This window comes from Odontesthes bonariensis, chromosome 7, assembly GCF_027942865.1.
Source record: "Odontesthes bonariensis isolate fOdoBon6 chromosome 7, fOdoBon6.hap1, whole genome shotgun sequence".
In the NCBI taxonomy this organism is placed as follows: Eukaryota; Metazoa; Chordata; class Actinopteri; order Atheriniformes; family Atherinopsidae; genus Odontesthes; species Odontesthes bonariensis.
Genome location: NC_134512.1, coordinates 21,812,740 through 21,830,400, shown reverse-complemented (window position 1 = coordinate 21,830,400; position 17,661 = coordinate 21,812,740). Strand labels below are relative to the sequence as shown.

The 17,661-nt window shown below is 42.6% G+C and overlaps 3 protein-coding genes across 8 annotated transcripts; 2 read left to right on the top strand and 1 right to left on the bottom strand.

The window, feature by feature from the left end:
* The first annotated feature begins 53 nt into the window (after window positions 1–53).
* duox2 (dual oxidase 2) lies at window positions 54–2,064 on the top strand. The gene is made up of 7 exons (XM_075471183.1): window positions 54–200; window positions 422–479; window positions 574–708; window positions 896–1,103; window positions 1,216–1,430; window positions 1,544–1,734; window positions 2,053–2,064. The coding sequence occupies exons 1-7, from the start codon at window positions 54–56 to the stop codon at window positions 2,062–2,064; spliced, it is 966 nt and encodes a 321-aa protein (XP_075327298.1).
* A 489-nt stretch (window positions 2,065–2,553) lies between these two features.
* Window positions 2,554–11,392, bottom strand: apba2a (amyloid beta (A4) precursor protein-binding, family A, member 2a). 5 transcript variants are annotated; one of them, XM_075470077.1, is made up of 12 exons: window positions 11,314–11,392; window positions 8,393–9,638; window positions 8,061–8,162; window positions 7,821–7,860; window positions 7,568–7,713; window positions 6,933–7,019; window positions 6,670–6,852; window positions 6,329–6,508; window positions 5,940–6,152; window positions 5,121–5,240; window positions 4,874–5,014; window positions 2,554–3,411 (listed from the first exon to the last, which is right to left on the bottom strand). In XM_075470077.1, the coding sequence occupies exons 2-12, from the start codon at window positions 9,605–9,607 to the stop codon at window positions 3,340–3,342; spliced, it is 2,499 nt and encodes an 832-aa protein (XP_075326192.1). In that variant the 5' UTR covers window positions 9,608–9,638; window positions 11,314–11,392; the 3' UTR covers window positions 2,554–3,339. The 5 variants fall into 5 exon arrangements, with proteins under 5 accessions (XP_075326192.1, XP_075326193.1, XP_075326189.1 ...); XM_075470078.1 differs by having other exon boundaries at window positions 8,061–8,159; XM_075470074.1 differs by having other exon boundaries at window positions 2,554–5,014.
* Window positions 11,393–11,765: 373 nt separating this feature from the next.
* Window positions 11,766–17,640, top strand: fan1 (FANCD2 and FANCI associated nuclease 1). 2 transcript variants are annotated; one of them, XM_075471016.1, is made up of 14 exons: window positions 11,766–11,922; window positions 12,006–13,253; window positions 13,332–13,472; window positions 13,670–13,871; window positions 13,951–14,184; window positions 14,270–14,401; window positions 14,511–14,619; window positions 14,707–14,826; window positions 15,393–15,557; window positions 15,673–15,835; window positions 15,936–16,039; window positions 16,119–16,313; window positions 16,514–16,642; window positions 16,776–17,640. In XM_075471016.1, exons 2-14 carry the CDS (start codon window positions 12,107–12,109, stop codon window positions 16,911–16,913), a joined length of 2,979 nt encoding a protein of 992 aa, XP_075327131.1. In that variant the 5' UTR covers window positions 11,766–11,922; window positions 12,006–12,106; the 3' UTR covers window positions 16,914–17,640. The 2 variants fall into 2 exon arrangements, with proteins under 2 accessions (XP_075327131.1, XP_075327130.1); XM_075471015.1 differs by having other exon boundaries at window positions 11,766–13,253.
* Window positions 17,641–17,661: the final 21 nt, after the last annotated feature.

Here is a 17,661-nt window from a genome sequence, read left to right as displayed (position 1 = left end):
CCTTCTCTGTTACAGTGCCTGCTCTCAGCTATATCCTTAGATCAGAAGCTGAGATGACTTTTTACTACGACATTTACCCATTCTACACTCTACAAAGGACTTCCTTCATCATCAGTGGCCGCTTGCTCACTATTATTCTGGTCTTCCTTGTGCTAGCAGTCAGTCTTCTTCTCATTCTGCCAGGAATACGAGGGAAGTCGGTGAGTGCAATCCATCAGTTAACCTGTGACTCACGGCAAACGGCTTCCAGGGTTGTCTCTCCCTCTTAAGTTTTCTGGGATGACTATTGAAATTGAAAAGCAATGGGGGTACTATGCTGTAATGCTTTGATCTTTTTGTTTTCACTCTTTTTAAAAAAGAAAAAAATTCATATTTAAAACACCTGCAATCCTTTTAATTCTGCTTTTTCACTTCCTGTCAGCGGTTGTTCTGGATGTTTAGGATAATTACCAGCTTGTTCATTGGAGTGGTGATAGTGGGTGAGTTGTGGACTCCCATCAAACCTGTGGAATAGATTTCACAGATTTCCCTTTTCCTGCCATCAATATCTACCCTGATGTCCTCTTTGTGCAGTTCTCAACTTCACTAACAACTGGGCCGAGGCCAGAATAACCACAAACGCCACCTACAAGTCTTTCAGCAATGCGGTGATTAATGCTGATGTCGGCCTGCATGTTGGGCTGTACGGCATTAACGTGACATTAAGAGGTGAGTCACTGTCGCAGCTCATCTGCGGATGTAATGTGTCGGCAATTTTAAAGATTGAGCAATTTGGACAATTGGTTTCAGTGTTCACACAACACTTCTAATATTTGAGATTTTCTTTTGTGTGTTATGAATTTTAGGTGTATCTTCTGTATGTTGCACATATGACATCCTGTTTTTTTCCTCTCAGGGAATCCTATTGTGCAGCACAACGAGACCATTAACTACAATGAGATGTTCAACTGGCATGACACAATTGAAGAAGAGTATGAGGGAGCTCTAGAGAAGGGTTTACCCAACCCCATCCTGTACATTGCTGAAAAATTCACCCGGGGAAGCCCATGTGGTCTCATTTTTCAGTATAGATACTCTGGACGATACGCCTCTGCAACCCTCTGGTGATTATTAACAACTCATACTTTAATCTTGTGGCATGGTATGTTGCTAGTCCCATCAGATACTTCAGATAAAAGCAGAAAATCAAACAACTTAACTGCAATTGTGCCACAGGACAGCATTTTGCTGCTGGATGCTCGCCAACATCCTCTTCACCATTCCGGTCATTCTGTACGCCGGGTATATGATGATGGCCACCGCTGCCTTCATTTTCTTCTCCATGGTCTCCTTCTCCACAATCATGAATGCACCTCAGTGTGCTTTCTCCATAGGAACGGACTCTTTTGTGACAGAGTACAGCCATTCATTCTGGCTGGCTCTGGCAACAGGTGATCCCATTGTTTTTCCCTCTTTTTTTGTAAACTTTTTTTAATTTTTAAACTGACATATGAAGCCACACGGAGAGCAGCGATTTTTTTTCACTAACTCAGACCGTTTGCAGGTGTGCTGTGCACCGTCATTGGGATTCTCGTGGTGATTTTAAATTTTCTGATGCCAGAGAAGATAAAAGCAGCTTTCAGTGTCGGTGTCGACAGCTGTGAGGACGAGGATGCGTCTTGCCGGGAGGGCTACCTGAATTCAGTTTTCCTCGATGGAGCGACAATATCACCACTGGATTCAAAAGGGGCGACGGTAAGCTTGGGTAATGTTTTGCAAGATGTAGTCGCTCTTTAATTTTCTTTTCACCAATTTGTTGGAAAAACACAAGTTTGAATGTTAATTACTGTGAGATATGCGTCCGCAGCTAATTTAGGAGAAATAAATGTGACAAATGCAGAATGATTACTCATGCCAGATTAAAACAGAATTCATTTTACAGCTATTATGGCCATCGTGTCAGATACAATACATCCCTAATCCAGAGGGTCTCATTTTTTTGGCAGGTATAATATACTGTAGCTATTCCACATTGGCAGCATACTGACTGTGACCATTTTGTTTGTGTTTTAGGAGTTTGTATGAAGTGGTCAAGGTTCCTCCCAGGAAGCCTCCAGAGTTTATACTTGAAGATACTTTAGCCGAATGTGTTACAGACAGAACCCTGTTTTAATGATCTATGTAAGCCTGTAAGTGTTACGTGTTAACTGTAAATATCGGAATTTCTAAAGTTCATTGTCAGAGTGCAGTAGTTGTAAACAAAATATAGATTTGCATGGGATCCATACAGTTTGTGTGTGTGTATGTGTGTAGATACACTGATCAATATGGATGATGGGTTTGTCTGTCATAAGAAAAAAATATGCGGTGAGATTGCATTTATGTTGGATTGTGTCACCAGGATTTATCCAGTAGCCTTTCAGTTTATTCTGGTACCAACATGCTGTAATTTGGGCGAATTCTGTGAGCAGCCTGAGTGGTTGAACATTCTGAGTGTCGAGTGAATGTGAAAAAAACGTGGGGACGGATATATGAAATGCCTCATATAAGTACAAATTCCCTAATTCAGCCAAATGTATTTATTTTGTCGTATATTTGAAGTTTTTCAGCACTTTCTTTGTTTTTGCAACACCTTAATAAAATGAAAGCAAACATGAGTTCAGCAGTGAAATTATATTTTTAAGAGTGTTGTTTCATTACATTCATCCAGTAAGGTGTATATTAATACATTCGTGTATGCTCTGGTAAAGGTAATGATCACCCGATACTGTATGTCTTTGAATAGTAGGTGTGTCTTTGGCCTTCAGCATTACCGTAATACACAGAGTTTAATGCCTTTGTACAGCTTATTTATCATCTTTTAATACTTACTGTAATAGATTACCATGTCAGATTGAGAGTGAATCCCTGGTCAGCTTTTTTTTTTTTTTTTTCATAATCACATGCATACAGTATTCTGCAGGAGTAATATGGCCTTTCCGAACAAGTCCTTGAGGAATCCAAAGTATTTACAGTATAAGTACAATTTCAAACCCCATACACTTTATAAAAATGACTAAATAAAAAATAAATGTACTAATTTATCTCTTCATAAGAAAATAAACATGACCATAAAGCTACTTCTCTTCGATACCATAAACTCACGTACAGTACTACAGATGGTATTCACATTATAAGGCCATTATGACAATGTAATCCAAGATAGAACCTGAAAATGAGAACTGGATGTTCTTTACAGCATTGTAACAAGAGGCCAAAACTAAAATGATAGAAAAATAAAGTCTTCTCATCCCGCGGAGACGCCTGTCCACCGATGCAGCCGGTCGAGCAGAATCGCAGTGGGCCGATCCATGTGGGTCTCTATATGTAGACAGGAGTCTCCTGTCCTGTCAGCAGTCTGAACATCACAGCAGGCATCGTCTTCATGTTGATCTGACAGAGAGGCAGAGAAGAGAGGAGTGGGGCCATTCTGCAGGTGACGTAAGAGGCCCAATTGACTCCCATCTAAGTCAGAAGAGACCTTGGACACCTTTCTGACAAAATGAGTGTTTTTTGTTGTTTTGATGGAGCTAAGTATCGCAACAATAATAAATAGATAAACAAAACTAACAGTATGTTAGCAGCTGTGAATTGTCGCCAAGGAAGGTTTTGCCTGTTGAGAGTTATATTAGATCAATTCTGATCAAATCTAGTCAGCTTAGCAGAAAGAGTGAAAGCCTCTTTAAGATTAAAAAATAGAATCCACCTCAAATTAACACCCTGCAGATTATTTAAAATAAATACGAGGAGGAACAATATGTGGTGGTTTTATGGCGACTAAAGTGGCTGTTCCTGTTTGCACTAATTCATCAATTTGAGGTGAATATTGCACAAAGCAAAGGCCACAGAATAATGCCACCATCACTTTTACTGTGCAATTCTGTCTGCCATAGGGCACCAAAAAAAGGCCCATTTTTATATGTGGGTACATGCAATCTGACTAATTCCTTTCCCACTGCCAACAGCAGGAGGAAATGAGATTCAATTGGCTACAGGTTGTGGTGGACCACAGGTTATGCTCTGTATGAATTTGTGAGAGAAAGATTTCATTGCTTTTGACTGGAACGATGGAGTCAGCCCAACACAGCAAGTCTGACAGTGTAAGGTGTCGGCTGCTCTCCCAATTGGCAACAAATGTATTTTTACGTCTAAATTGATGCCCCTGGCAGTTATTTACTTTAAATACAAAAGTGACAGCTGCAGGGTCATGTGACACAGGACGGAAGGCTGATTTGACCCTTTCTCATTGAAGAAAAAAGCCAGATGTGAATATTAGTGGGTTTTTTTGTCTAGTCTGAAAGAGGCTTTGGAGCTAAAAAGGGGTGCATCTGCTACACTGACGCACAAACATATTTTCCATCCACTGATTTTCACTTGGACAATTATCAGTGTTGCGCAGTCTTTCTTCCCTCTTGTAGATCCATACAGAACATCATGCCAACACAATATCTCAATACACACAAAGCAGTTTCAAACCTAATATTTTTTTTCCTCCTTGATGCCAACCCCTGCTGCAATTTTTTTTTTTTTTCCCACAAATCACTACTTAAATCATGCTATTATTACTATTACTGCTACTATTAGTTGCTGTGCTTTAAACCTCTGCTGCACTGCTTGCACTTGATTTTTTATCAGCTTTTGAATCTAGATTTACATATTTAACTAGCTTTAACAAATTGAATCAGCTTTTTGCCAAAAACTAAGATTGTTTTTATTTATTCATTAAATGCATGCTTTCGCTACCTTTTTTTCCCCTCTTAGAATCAGTCCGAGTTCATAAGCAGCTCTGAAATCTCCGTTTGTGTGGTGCAGTAAGCAGGGAAAATTGCCATCTTGTGTCATGACGAGCTCTTACCTCACCCACTGAGACAGACAGGGTTTGAACAATCTTCTCATGTGCCATGGCAACAACACTCTGACCATTTATTTCAATGATTCTGTGTCCCACACGAACACCGCCTCTCTCAGCAATGCCACCTCGCATCAAACTGCAGATCTGAGGATGCCCAAAACATACCAAAGATATGCAAGATAATATGCAACTCCCGCCATCATCTGCACAGAGCAATTTTCACTTTGAGCCTTGACTCAAGCTTACTCACAATGCCATTCTGAACACTGAAACCGAGCTGAAACTTTAGGTCAGGTCTCTTGATGAGGACAGTGGTGACAGGGGGGCAGCTCACAATACTCAGCTTTACCTTCACCTGATTCTTCAGACCCTGGAGCAAACACAAAAACACATTCCTGTAGTGGTAATTACAAAGGCTACTATGTCAATAATGAAAAGAAAAGAACCAATGATACATCTTTTAATACTGTTGTAACAAACTTATTACTTTGCAGCATAAAGCTCTTGTGCAACAAAAAAATGGATTTGGATTTCAGGGGCTGCTGAGATATTTGACTGATTTGGGGAGATAGATAAATAAAATATTGCAAGCCGTATCATTCTTTAGTTTTTGCACGATTGGAATAACTAACTTAGGGTAAAGTGTCATGATTACATAAACAATTATTCACTCATTTGTATTGTGTTTCCACCTAATCTTTATGCAGATCAAGAGAGGTTGTGGTATATCTCAGTATGCAATAAGCCCACCAGAAGGTTTTGATTCATATTCATCCATCCATCCATTTTCTATAACCCCTTAATCCAACTCAGGGTCGCAGAGGGGGGGGGGGGGGGGGGGGGGCTGGAGCCTATCCCAGCTGTCATTGTGCGAGAGGCAGGGTACACCCTGGACAAATCGTCAGTCCATCACAGGGCCACACAGAGGCAAACGAGACAAACAACCACACACGGATTTGAACCAGGAAAATTCAAATTCATACTTTTTGGAAATTTACCAGAATACCTTCATCTGACTTGAAATAAGTATAAACACTAACTGGATGAAAGTGCACTATATGCTCCTCACCTTTATGATGCCCTGACAGGTGGCCAGTGGCAGCCCCACCAGACTTGTGTCATTGATGGACATAATCTGATCCCCCACGCTGAGCTTTCCAGAGCGAGCTGCAGGGCCACTGTTCAGCATGCTGCCCAGTATGACGGTGGGCAGAATGGAGCCCCAGCCAGACTCCACTATCACCACGCCGAGGATCTCCCCTTTCTGTTTCTCCACATGTAGCTAGAACACAGATTTAAAAAAAAAAAAAGAAAAAAGAAGAACAAAAGCACGTTTTTAACCCTTTCAAGCACATTTTGAACCTCACAAACTGGGTCTAGAGGATTTGGAAGATTCTGTTAGTGCCATTGCAGTTGGAGGGAAATCCATCCACAAATTTGAAAAGAAAAATGTCTCACCTCTTTACAGTTATCTGAGTTTGAAAAATGGACAAGGTCGTCATGGTACATTTCCTGGGAGTTGATGATGTCACTGTATTGTTTGTGGCTCAAGTCGGTCGGGTTGATGCCATTGGCTCGCAGGAATTCTCTGTAGGCAACACTAAAAGCCTGACCGATGGACTGTGCAATCAGCTGTGCCTATGGGAAGGGGAGCGTTTGGGGAAAACTACTCAGAAGAAAGGCTATCCCAGTTGACAACAGCAAGGAAGTGAGAAAAATCACAATGGTTTAAGTGACCACAGAAGAAATATCTAAAAACTAATGTACAATCCAGATGCAGCCGGGCAACTAACACTTACATCCTCGGACTCAAAGACATAGCAGATCATCCTGTACTGACTCTTCCCTTCAGACGATTCAGACGATTCAGAGAAGTCCTCCGATGAGGCCTGCGACATGCGCATCCGTGCCATCAGAACCACAATGCTGCCAATGTCAGCGATGTAGGAGATGGTCCGCAAGGCACTGTCCATCATTGTCTCCTAAAGACAGCATGGACCATTTGTAAAAAGTAGTCAGAGAGAACGCTTAATCACCACACAAAGCTCATAGAGTTACTAACCTGTGTGTCAGCATTCAGTACTTTGACAGCTTTAGTGGAGATGAACAGGTCCACTTCTGTCACCATTTGAGAGTCTTCATCTAGGCTCTTAGAAATAATTTTCATATTAGTCAGACATGTTACTTTTCAGTGCTTTGTGTGATGCTCTACTTGCAGAATACAAACATTCAGCTACATGAAAAGGAGGAGCAAATAAAGGCATGCAACAGCTCCACTATGTGGTTAATAAATGAATTCACTGCACAGCTAACCTTTACAAACAAGGCAGCGGGCACACAAACATCTATAAATGCTGTAGATTTTTCCAAGTGCACAGTAAAAAGGCAGTTTGATGCCTTTACTATGCCAGTGCTGGTGAAGTATCTTAGAAATACAACCATTTTGATTTCTTAACTGCAAACATACATCTGGCATTCAGTTTTTACTAAGTCTTTATCTCTCTTAGTTTGATAACCCAAAATTATAAAGCATATTGCAAATTCATTCAAATCTAATCAATACTTCTGGGCCCAAGTACTGACTTTCTTCTGCCCAAATTGCCTCAAATCTAACTCTTCCATTTTGAAAAAATACTGGTCCACTTAAAATATTTACCAACCAAATCAATGTGTTTTAAGGGGCTTGGGACAGATTACCTTGACGTGACTGACGGCTTCGTGAGCCTGTGACATGCGGACAGACTTTGATGGATTTTTATCAGACAACACCTGAGTGCAGCCAAGGTAGTTAGCAGCAAAGATGATCCCATCAATGAGATCCTCTGGTTCACAGGGACCTGGAACTATGCAGCAAAATAGAGCACTCTATTGTATGACATGTCATGACACTGTCATGTGCTGCATTGATTTATAAATGCCATGAAATTCAATAATTTTCAGAGATATTTACCATCCTCAAAGCTGGGGAAAGAAGAAGCCTCCTGTGTTGTCTTTAAAACAAGTTCACAAGATTAGATATGTTAATGGACTTAAAATTGAAATGTTCCTTGAAGATAATACAAAAATCCATATCGATTATCAATTATCACAACTCAGAAAGGTGACCTTCTGTTATAAAGTCAGTGCAAAATAGATTTGATTGCAGAGACAACTACACTGTGATTTTTTTTGTAGTGAAACCCAAATCCACCTTTGAAGAGTCGCTTTCCTCTGCAGAAGCGAGCTCTGGAGGCCTTCTCGGCTGCTCTGGGACCTCTTCAGTCATCACAGCGGTGCTTGGCATCTCACCCTGCTTTACACAAACATCAGCTTTAACTTGGGTAAGTTTTGTTTTGAATATCGCTTGCAGAGGATAACTCAGTGGGGAAAATGAGACAAAGACCATTTTTGAATAAGTGTACGATGAAAGCATGATTAAATTCAGTCTGCAGTGCCGTGGTGGAAGATTAGACATAAGCAGTGACAGTCATGATCTACAGTGGGTTTGATCCGACTCAGACCTGCTGTGTTTGCATTTCTTACCTGCTCTGGTTTCTCTGGCCCTCTCTGTCTCTCCTCCAGAGACTCCTTCTGTTGTTCTGCTGTGTGATGAGGAGCCAGAGATGGTTTGATCACCCTGGGTTCGCTGTCCCGGCTGTTAGCAGCAGAGAGACTGGGTCTGGGAACAGGAGGAGTCTCTCTATGAGGCTCAACCTTCTGGGTGTCCGTAGGTGGCTGAGCATGAGAATGACGCAGTGGTGGAGGAGGATGTTTCTTACTAGAACCGGGCCTAGCCTTGGACCTCACTGTGGACTTTTTGCAGTCCCTGGACGCACTCTTTGGACGCTGCTCAGTACTGGTTGTTACGCTCCCTTTGATCCCAGAAACAATGTGCCCAGTGTCCTCTCCTGTTCCCCTCCTTCCTTGTCCTTTACCCTGCCGCTCCTTCTCCTTTGAACCCATGTGGGATGACTCACACTTTTTACTTGCTCCTGTGATACCATGGTTTCTTGTGACCCGAGTTGCATCTTCTCTTTTTCTATCATCACCTCCCTTCTTGATTCTATCATTCTCATGGTTCTGATAAAGACTGGTCGGCCTTTGAACATTTTTCTCTGTCTCCCCTAAATACTCTTTAAATCTGGCCCCATCCAGAACCTCTTCTAACTCATCCTCCTCACTGTGGAAGAACCTGTCCCCTTTGCCTTTTTTCACCGCCCCCTCTGCTTCAACCCCAGCTACTGGATCACAATGTGACCTAAAGTGATGACCCAATTTATATGGCTTAGAGTCTGACTGTGGCCGCTCAGTTTTTTCTGTGCTCAGTCGGGCTTTTGGGGTCTGAATCTGGTCCGCAGCAGCAGCATTCTCATTAATATCATCACCCACTGTGTGCTTCTCGTCCTCGGGACAATACTGTTTGTAATATCTGATGTCAACGATGCCTTCTCTGTTCAAGTGTGCTACCTCTTCATAGTCCTGCTCGACATCAGAGCCCACATTGTCATACTCAGAACAGGTGTCCTCCATGTCCTCTGGACTTGGGTCACAACTCATGTAGTAGTGCTTTGCAAAAAGTGGAGGAGTCAGCTGATCTTTGTTGCCATCCTTCAAAGAACAAGATGGTTGCTGAGTCGTCTCCCTCACCAAGCTTCGTTGCTCTTCTTGGCTTGGTTTCAGAAGTCCTGCACCAGGGCACGATGGAGGGCTGAGAGCCAATACTTTGGAAATGGTTCCTGGCTTTTTTCCATGAGCCATAACTGGCCCCCTAAATCCACTACCCTAAACCCTGTGAACATTCATAGATATTTAAAGATTTAGTACATTTTCACTTGACATTCTCAATATCCATGATTCATATGTCTTATAAAAGTTATTGAGAAAAATATTATGTTTTATAGTGGAGATTTCTCAGACATTATCTAAGATAACAGTAGAAAATAACTATAAAATACAGAAATACGGAAACTATAGACTTTTTTTTTACCTACAAACTAACCTCTTCCCTTGTTCACTTTTCAAACACAAATCTCTCACTCACTTAGCACATAACTGGATGCAAGTTAAATGTGATAAAACATTCTTAATCTGTTTTTTCAATAAGATACTTCTTCCTGTATTATGATTAGTGAGACACAAATAAACATTTCTTTAAGATCTAGAAGACATCCATGACAAATAGTAATACAACAGATGCATCTATTATTTCTACACAATGTGAGATCCACTGATGAGCTCAGTCCTTTTGTCTGTGATGTTGTTTGTTATCTTTCATCTTGCTTGGTTGCATCTGCTCCAATGTTGTCTTGACATCATGCAGAGCAGGAAGTCTATATTAAAACTGGTTCCGACCAAATTCACTAGTTCCAGCCACCTTAACCTTTAAATGAGCCTTTAACTGAAAACTAGTTTTCAATTAATGTTTAATCTCTGAGATGTTGATTGTGTCATCAGCTATTCAAGACAACAATAGGCTAAATGATTGTGGAAAACAGGCTGTTTTCAGGCCCTTAAAATATGTATACATATCAAAATGACTTATTCCAGCAAATTCACTTATAAAGTCACACGTTACACTCCTTATGAATCCCTGAGCTGCATTAAATCCATTTGTCTCTGTTAGCACTTTCAAAACTGGCACTCTAGTAATACTGGGTTTATCATTTGTTTAGCAGTGGGCGTGCTGAAGCTAGCACACCGAGCAGTGGTTTAATACAAGGCCAGGCCAAAGATGTCACACCCTTATCTGAACGTCAAGCATGTAAGCTTGTGGCTAAAAACAAACTGTGCGGTTTGGGTTCAAGCTCTTGTTTATGGTTAAACACCCTGTCCACAATGAAACGAGTTGAAACGGTGTTGATCGGATCATAAATCCATTGAGATTATAGCCTCATCCGTGCAAAAAAAAAACAAAAAAAACTGTAATCCCTGCTCACAGCCTCAACCATGACCTCTCCATGGTGCTGAACCGGCAATTAAAATAATTAGGGTCATTATGGATTTCAGCCGAGGTTCTGTAATGGAGTTTTCTTGCATCTGCCCTACCCTTGACGTGATTTTGATGGTATCTTATACAGGCATTACGCCGAACTTCTGCCGCAGCTGCAGGGCTGGTTGTTGTGGTTTCCCACAAGTGGACGCCGCATTTCCATCTGCCTCCATGTCGATAAAATAAACGGATATACTGTTTCCCTGCGCACAGTGATGGAGCTCACTCCCTACACATTCACTCTGCTGGCTTTACCATCTGAAAGCATCCCATTATCCTACCGCTGCTGCAATTCACATCGACCTTGATTTGAAGCATCGAGACTGCAGCATGCTGACATCCTGCTAATGGGCTGGAGAACCACAGGAGCACGACCAGCTTTGTTTTCAGCCCTGATACCGTAAACCGAGCAGGCCTACATGCATCTCTATTGCATTTCCCTCTCTATGCGAAGATAGATTTGTGTGCCACTTACCGACATCAGTTTTGTCGGCGGCCCTGTGTGATCAGAGCAGGCTTTCCGGGGAATGGCTGTTTTTTTTTTTTTTTTTTTTGTAATAAAAGCTGCACAGCAGCCCAGGAACCTGTGTAGAAAATACATTCTTCATCATGTGGTCTCTCCCAACAAACGTCCCCCCCAAAAAAAAAACACACACGCACACACACACTTAAATAGCCGCAATGAGCACACAGTCAAACGTGCACCAATATGACTTAAAAAATCCAGTTTATGTTTAAATAGCCATAAATGTATTTCTTATTTTCAACTGAACGACGGGGTGTCAAACGGAGTCAACGTTTTGTGTGATGAATTTTAACTTAAAAACATGTGCTTTTTTTTAATGTAAATACTCCTTTTTTTTCTTTAGTTCTTTTTAACTTTACTTCTGGCGTAAACGTTAAGATTTGATGAAAAATATCGACGTGTCTGGGATTGATTTTGACGAGATAAAAAAAAAAATCATTCTGCGCTCTGCTGGTTATGCCTGAGAAGCGGGATTGTTGTGGAAGAGTAAAGTTTGCTACCATGTTAGCTGTTTTTTTTTTAGCACAACGGACAGCTTGCAGCCTTTCTTTTCTTCTTGTGAGTGTTTTCTCCCTCATATGTTGAGCACTAAAAGCCGCACGTTTGCGACATGTTTAAACGGGCCATTTGTTTTTTCGCAGTAAATGAAGCTAGTGACAGCACGAGCATCCGTCCCTGTCAAGTGTGCAGCGAGGTCCGGCTTTTCGAAAACGTCGCTTTCATCGAGTAAGACGGCTGCAGTATGACAGAAAGAGCCAACGAAGACAAACTGCAGCGAAGGTTGTCGCTGTCAAAAAGCAAGAAGAAAAGCCGTGTTAAAGCGGGGACCTCTGCAAGCCCTGCCACCAAAACTCCAATCACGTCGTTCTTCAGCAGCCAGCCTCCACCAAAGCTGGCCTGCCCTCTGTGTGGGCACTTGGTACCAAGGTTCAGGATCAACGAGCACATCGATTTGCAATGTCAGAACTTTGAGAGAGGAGACGGCACCGTCGCCTCAGGAAGTAGTAGCGTTGTGTCGAGCCCCCAGTTGTCACCCACAAGCAGTCTCCCAAAGTCCACAGACCTGGGTCAGAAAGTGGAGGAAGAGGACAAAGAGACAAAGACGAGTCCCTATTTCAAAAAGAACTCTCAGCGCGGGCCACGGGAGATAAACAGCAAGACTGTGGTTAGGGCCATTGACCTGGGAAGTCTAGCCTCTAAGTTATCCAGAAAAAACCAGAAGACACCTGCTGGAAAACTCAGGGAGGATGAAAATGCACTCGAGGAGATGCAAGCGTCTGAGACTGTCAGCAACTCCCAGAAGGAAAACATTCAGATGCAGATGGTAAAGGACGAAAACGAGTGCGATACAGTCAGGACCACCAGTGTCGACACTCCAACAGCAGAGGAAGATCCATCCTCTTTCAAAAAAGGACATAATCTCGAGCACCAAGCACCTAAATCAGATGCTGTCCAATCAGTGATTATTCCCAAACTGCACTCCTCTCCCTCTAAACTAAAAAAGAGAAAAAAGGAAGTGACGTCTAGTGTTAGATCATCTGGCGTTCATAAGAAGGCAAAATATGAGGGCAATAGTAGACAACGGGGGGAGATGCCCTCTTGTGAAACTACAGCTGAGACAACTCAGAAAACGGAGGTACCTTTCTCTTCTGCTCGTGACCCACCTTTAAGTTCTGAGGAGACGCATGAGAAGATGATCAGTGGTGACTCAGTGCCTGAAGCTATTGATGAGGACACCACCAGCGGTGAGAGCGCTCACCCCCCATCTCTTCCCTACTACCTTCGTAACTTCAGGACTGTACTCCAGGCTGTGTTGGAGAATGAGGACGACAGGACGTTGTTCAACCAGGATGATATGTCGCTCATACGTGCATTTGAACAGCTATCAGGTAACTGAGATTATCGGTCAATGATACCAATAAAATAAATCTGTTTGTTCACGTTTAATTTTTTTTCCTCTCTTGGAGTTATGGGTCAGAAGCTGTATGCGAGGCTTTTTCAGAGGAAACTGAAATGGCTACAAGTAAATAAACTGGATTATGAGGAGATAAGCAGTGATTTGAGACCTGTTGCACAGGAACTGGCTCAAAGTGGTCTTCTCCAAACGGGTAAGTGATCCTGAACAATGCAGTTATGTATGTATTATTCTTTTCATTCAACGTGTTGGTTTCATTCTAACAGTTTTAGCTAAAATGAACGTTGGGACTAAACCTCCTGGAGTTGCCTGCTGAAACGCCACATAAACTGAAATGTTATCAATTCCACCTGTTGCCCATTCAGAATCTGGTGTTTCTGCATCTCACAGAAAATGACCTCGAGGATGTTGCAGAGGCTCTGGACCTCCTGCCTGCCCCTGAACTCAAAGCTCTCGCCAAGACTTTCCACCTGGGCAGTTCTGGGACTCAAAAACAGCAGTTAGTGGACGGGCTTCTCCGCCTAAGCAGGCAAAAGTCCTTCTTCTCTCTTTCCTCTGCTCAAAATAACATTGGAACAGTCATCCTCAAACGGTAAGATGATCATCGACGCTGTGTTCATGCGCTTTGCACGTATAGCAGTGAGGATCTCATTCCTTGTCTTCCTTTAAAGGGCAAAGCAGCTTGCAGGTTCCTGTGTGCGCCTGGCTCGTGGCCCTCGCGCAGTCTTTTCTCGCATCCTTCTCCTCTTCTCCTTGACAGACACGATGGATGAAGAGGAGATGGCGGCCGGGGGACAGAACCAGCTTTTTACCATCTTGATGGTAAACTCGGGACGTCTGGCCTTCCCAGACTACACAGTGCAGCGAGTAGCCAAAGTGTTTCGGGATAGAGAGGACCTCATCAGGTGAAGTTCTGCCAAAATATCCAAAAGTCTGTTGTGTTTGATTTAAGTCAAGACATGTTAATCCTTATACCTCACACTGCACCAGATTTGAAGCTTCCATGCGAGTCCTCATAGAGGTTACCTCAGCCATGCAGGGTGGTCAGTGGGAGATGGCGCTGGAGCTGTACACTGCTGCCAAAAGCACCTGGCAGGAGCTGAGGAAGCACCATGACCTGAGGTCAGGACCTGAGAAATCCTTTCACTTGTTTCTGTTTGTGTGTGCGTCTGTAGCAGATATGCTAAGTCCCTGGTGATTCTCCGTGTCGACCTTGTCCTTTGTTGCGTAGGCACCAGGAGGAGCTTCCTGTGTTCCTGCGCAGCTTCACTACAGGATGGGCTTACACGCGTGTCCTATCCAGAGGGGTGGAGATTTTGCAGAGGCTACGTCGCTATGAGGTTTCATAAACTATCCCTACCCACTCTCACAAAGCTGTTTAGGAAGTTAAATGCGTTGGCGATAAAGATCTACTTTTCACATCACAGGAAGCAGTAGAAGAGCTGCAGTCCTTACTACGGCAGTCTGTTTACTGTCCTGACAGCCGGGGCCGATGGTGGGATAGACTGGCACTGAACCTTCACCAGCACCTCAAAAAACCCGAGCAAGTGAGCTCCAGCATCTGTGTTTTCTAATCATCTGAACCTGTAATTTCAAACGATTCCAGAAAAACTAAACTCATTTAGAAAAGGGTCACATTTGCTCCAATGCAACAGTCTCTCTCTGATCTTAAAGCCTATTTGGACCAAGCAGCTCTCTGAGGGTTATGGGTATAGAGAATTTTCTTTGACTGACTGCAGTGTGGATACAAAAAAGAGGGGGACTGCCTCCAATAGTTATAACAACTATGAAAAGGTTCTTGTAGACCGATTGTGCCTTATATATTCATGTCTCTGTTGTCTCAAGAACTTAGAAGCACATTCAGTTTCACAGTTGCTGACCATGCCTGAATAAGCAGGAAACAACCTGAAATTTTTAACATAGATGTTGAAAAGTTCTCCTGATTTGAACAGAACTAATGAATAAGGCACTTCATCGATATCTGCGTTGGCCTTGAACAAACATATCGTGTTGACCTGTACTTTCCATCCACCCCCTCAAAGACATTTTTATTTTTTCCTCTGTGTTTTTTCCCGTGTTTTATTGGCCTGTGTTCCTTTCCTGTCATACTCAGGCTATTTGTGCTATCAGAGATGGGATGTCAGACCCGCTGGTGCGCACCGGACATAAACTGTCCCTCCATCAGAGAGCTGTGAGGATGAAAGAGTCTCCCAGTTGCAAGAAGTACCGGCTACAACTCAGAGAACTGCCCACTTTCCAAGTACAAGATGTCAAACATGTGAGGTTTTTTTTTACAGTGTATGAGTTTATGGGTTTCAAGGTGGATAAAATGTGCTCATTTGAATTTTTGGGTGCATGCATAATAAAAGATTTATCCATATTCGTAATTGCAGGCGACCATCCGAGGACAGCTGTTTCCTCACGAGGGCGGCACAGGGAAATCAAGGTTTCTTTTACAAGCAAATGAAGAAGGAGAGGAGTGTACTCCCGCCACTGTGATATGCTCTGTGGAGGAGCTATCTTTAGCACACTACCGACAGCAAGGTTTTGACCAAGGTAAACGGCTTTTCTTCTTCAGCCTTTGAAAAAAAAAATAAAATAGTAAAATGTGGCCCTCGCTCATCACAGCAACGAAACGTCCTCTTGTGTGTAACAGGCATCCACGGAGAAGGCTCGACATTCTCAACCTTGTTTGGTATTCTGATGTGGGACATAGTTTTCATGGAGGGGATTCCAGATGTTTTCCGAAACCCATACCAGGTAAAGTAAGCCCCAACAGGTTTTGTTTGATTATGTGTAGGCACACAAAAGCTTCACTCCGGTGTGTTTCCCCTCACAGACGTGTCCGCTGGATCTTTACACCGACTGTTTTTACGAGAGGAGAAAGGAAGCGATTGCAACTCGTGTTCAGTTACTTGGTGAAGCGTCTAAGGAAACGCTGTGTGCCATGTTGGAAGATGTCTGGAACTCCCAGGAGGGGAAAGTGTGTTCACTGGTAAACTGGGAACGTTTCTCATCTCTTCAACAGGCACAGGTATTTACTGTCAATCTTAAACGGGAATATTCATTGCTTACAAATCTGATGTGTACCACATATTATGTATAAATGTAGTGAGAAAGATTGTGTCAGTTATGTTGCAATAAACATGAATAAATCTAAATTTCTCATGTATTGTTTTACTTTAGGCAACAACATGAGTGCTAACAATCACACTTGTACTCTCATGCTTGCAGTCTCTTGTTGCATGCCTGGGTGGAGCCTTCTTAGGTGGAATAATAGATCGAATGGCAAAAGACTACAGACACTGCCGTGGAGGTTTGCCTGATCTTGTGGTGTGGAACACCTCAAACAACAGCTACAAGGTGAGATCATCATCAACACAGGCCATCATGGCTGGTCTTGAGTAGAGATTTTCCCTTTTTTGGAACGATTCAGTCCGTATGTGGTACTTGACCACCTGAAATCTTATAATGACTGAATGTCATGTTGATACAGCTGGTGGAGGTGAAGGGGCCCAGTGACCGTCTGTCCCACAAACAGCAGATCTGGTTGGATGAGCTGCAGAAACTGGGGGCTGATGTGGAAGTGTGTCACGTGACGGCTACAGGAGCCAGAGGATCTCGTCTGGAGTGAAAATGCAAAACAGCGGGATGAGTCATCGCCACTAATTAATCAGTCAAAATTGAAAAACCGTAAACAGCATGAGACAGACTTGTTGGAAAAAGGGATCCGAGTGCTTTTTCTAACCAACTGTCCAGATCAGATGATGAGTTTGGCTCCAAGGAAGACACAATTTGGACTGCTTTTACATGTTTATTTTCATTATCAATTGTCCCGCAATGTATTTTCTACTGTCTACTAATTGATAAATTGTTGATTTTGTAAAGATGTTTTTAAAAAGTAGCTTCTGAATCGGACAACGTGGGTTATAATTAGTCCATAAAAACTGAAAATGGCTGAACTCATTGAGCCAAACGAGGCAGTAGTTCATTGTGTGCTGCTAAAACATGTCACTTTACTGCCAGCAACACTACAACGAAAACCCTAAAATACTCTTAATTGTGTTGTCTTAAAAGTGCTTGTTCAGTTATTTACAGTTAAATGTTTCAGCATAAGAAAATTTGTATCTAAGCAATGCTCTGTGGCTGAACTGCACTCAGTTTTACATATTGTTGTGATGTACATGTGGCAGTTGTAATTTTGTTTTGAATTATTAATTGTCATATTTTCAGGCTTGTCTGTAATGTTGTACGTATCATAAACTGTCTCTGTGATATACATTGAACACATTGCAATACACCAGGCACAGAGTGTTTTATGCTTGGGCGTGCAGTAATGTATTCAGGCCTCGTGAATGCTTTTGGAGGGAGGGGGGGGGGGA

What these genes read in the sequence shown, in the direction of transcription:
- fan1 (XM_075471016.1), top strand. Translation starts at nt 12,107, where the DNA reads ATGACAGAAAGAGCCAACGAAGACAAACTGCAGCGAAGGTTGTCGCTG. An exon ending in GATAGAGAGGACCTCATCAG is followed by an intron (nt 14,185 to 14,269) that starts GTGAAGTTCTGC and finishes ACACTGCACCAG; the next exon opens with ATTTGAAGCTTCCATGCGAG. An exon ending in TTTTCCGAAACCCATACCAG is followed by an intron (nt 16,040 to 16,118) that starts GTAAAGTAAGCC and finishes TTCCCCTCACAG; the next exon opens with ACGTGTCCGCTGGATCTTTA.
- duox2 (XM_075471183.1), top strand. Translation starts at nt 54, where the DNA reads ATGACTTTTTACTACGACATTTACCCATTCTACACTCTACAAAGGACT. An exon ending in CAGGAATACGAGGGAAGTCG is followed by an intron (nt 201 to 421) that starts GTGAGTGCAATC and finishes ACTTCCTGTCAG; the next exon opens with CGGTTGTTCTGGATGTTTAG. An exon ending in CATTGGAGTGGTGATAGTGG is followed by an intron (nt 480 to 573) that starts GTGAGTTGTGGA and finishes CTCTTTGTGCAG; the next exon opens with TTCTCAACTTCACTAACAAC.
- apba2a (XM_075470074.1), bottom strand. Translation starts at nt 9,607, where the DNA reads ATGGCTCATGGAAAAAAGCCAGGAACCATTTCCAAAGTATTGGCTCTC. An exon ending in TTTCCCCAGCTTTGAGGATG is followed by an intron (nt 7,714 to 7,820) that starts GTAAATATCTCT and finishes TTTGCTGCATAG; the next exon opens with TTCCAGGTCCCTGTGAACCA. An exon ending in ACTCAGATAACTGTAAAGAG is followed by an intron (nt 6,153 to 6,328) that starts GTGAGACATTTT and finishes TCTGTGTTCTAG; the next exon opens with CTACATGTGGAGAAACAGAA.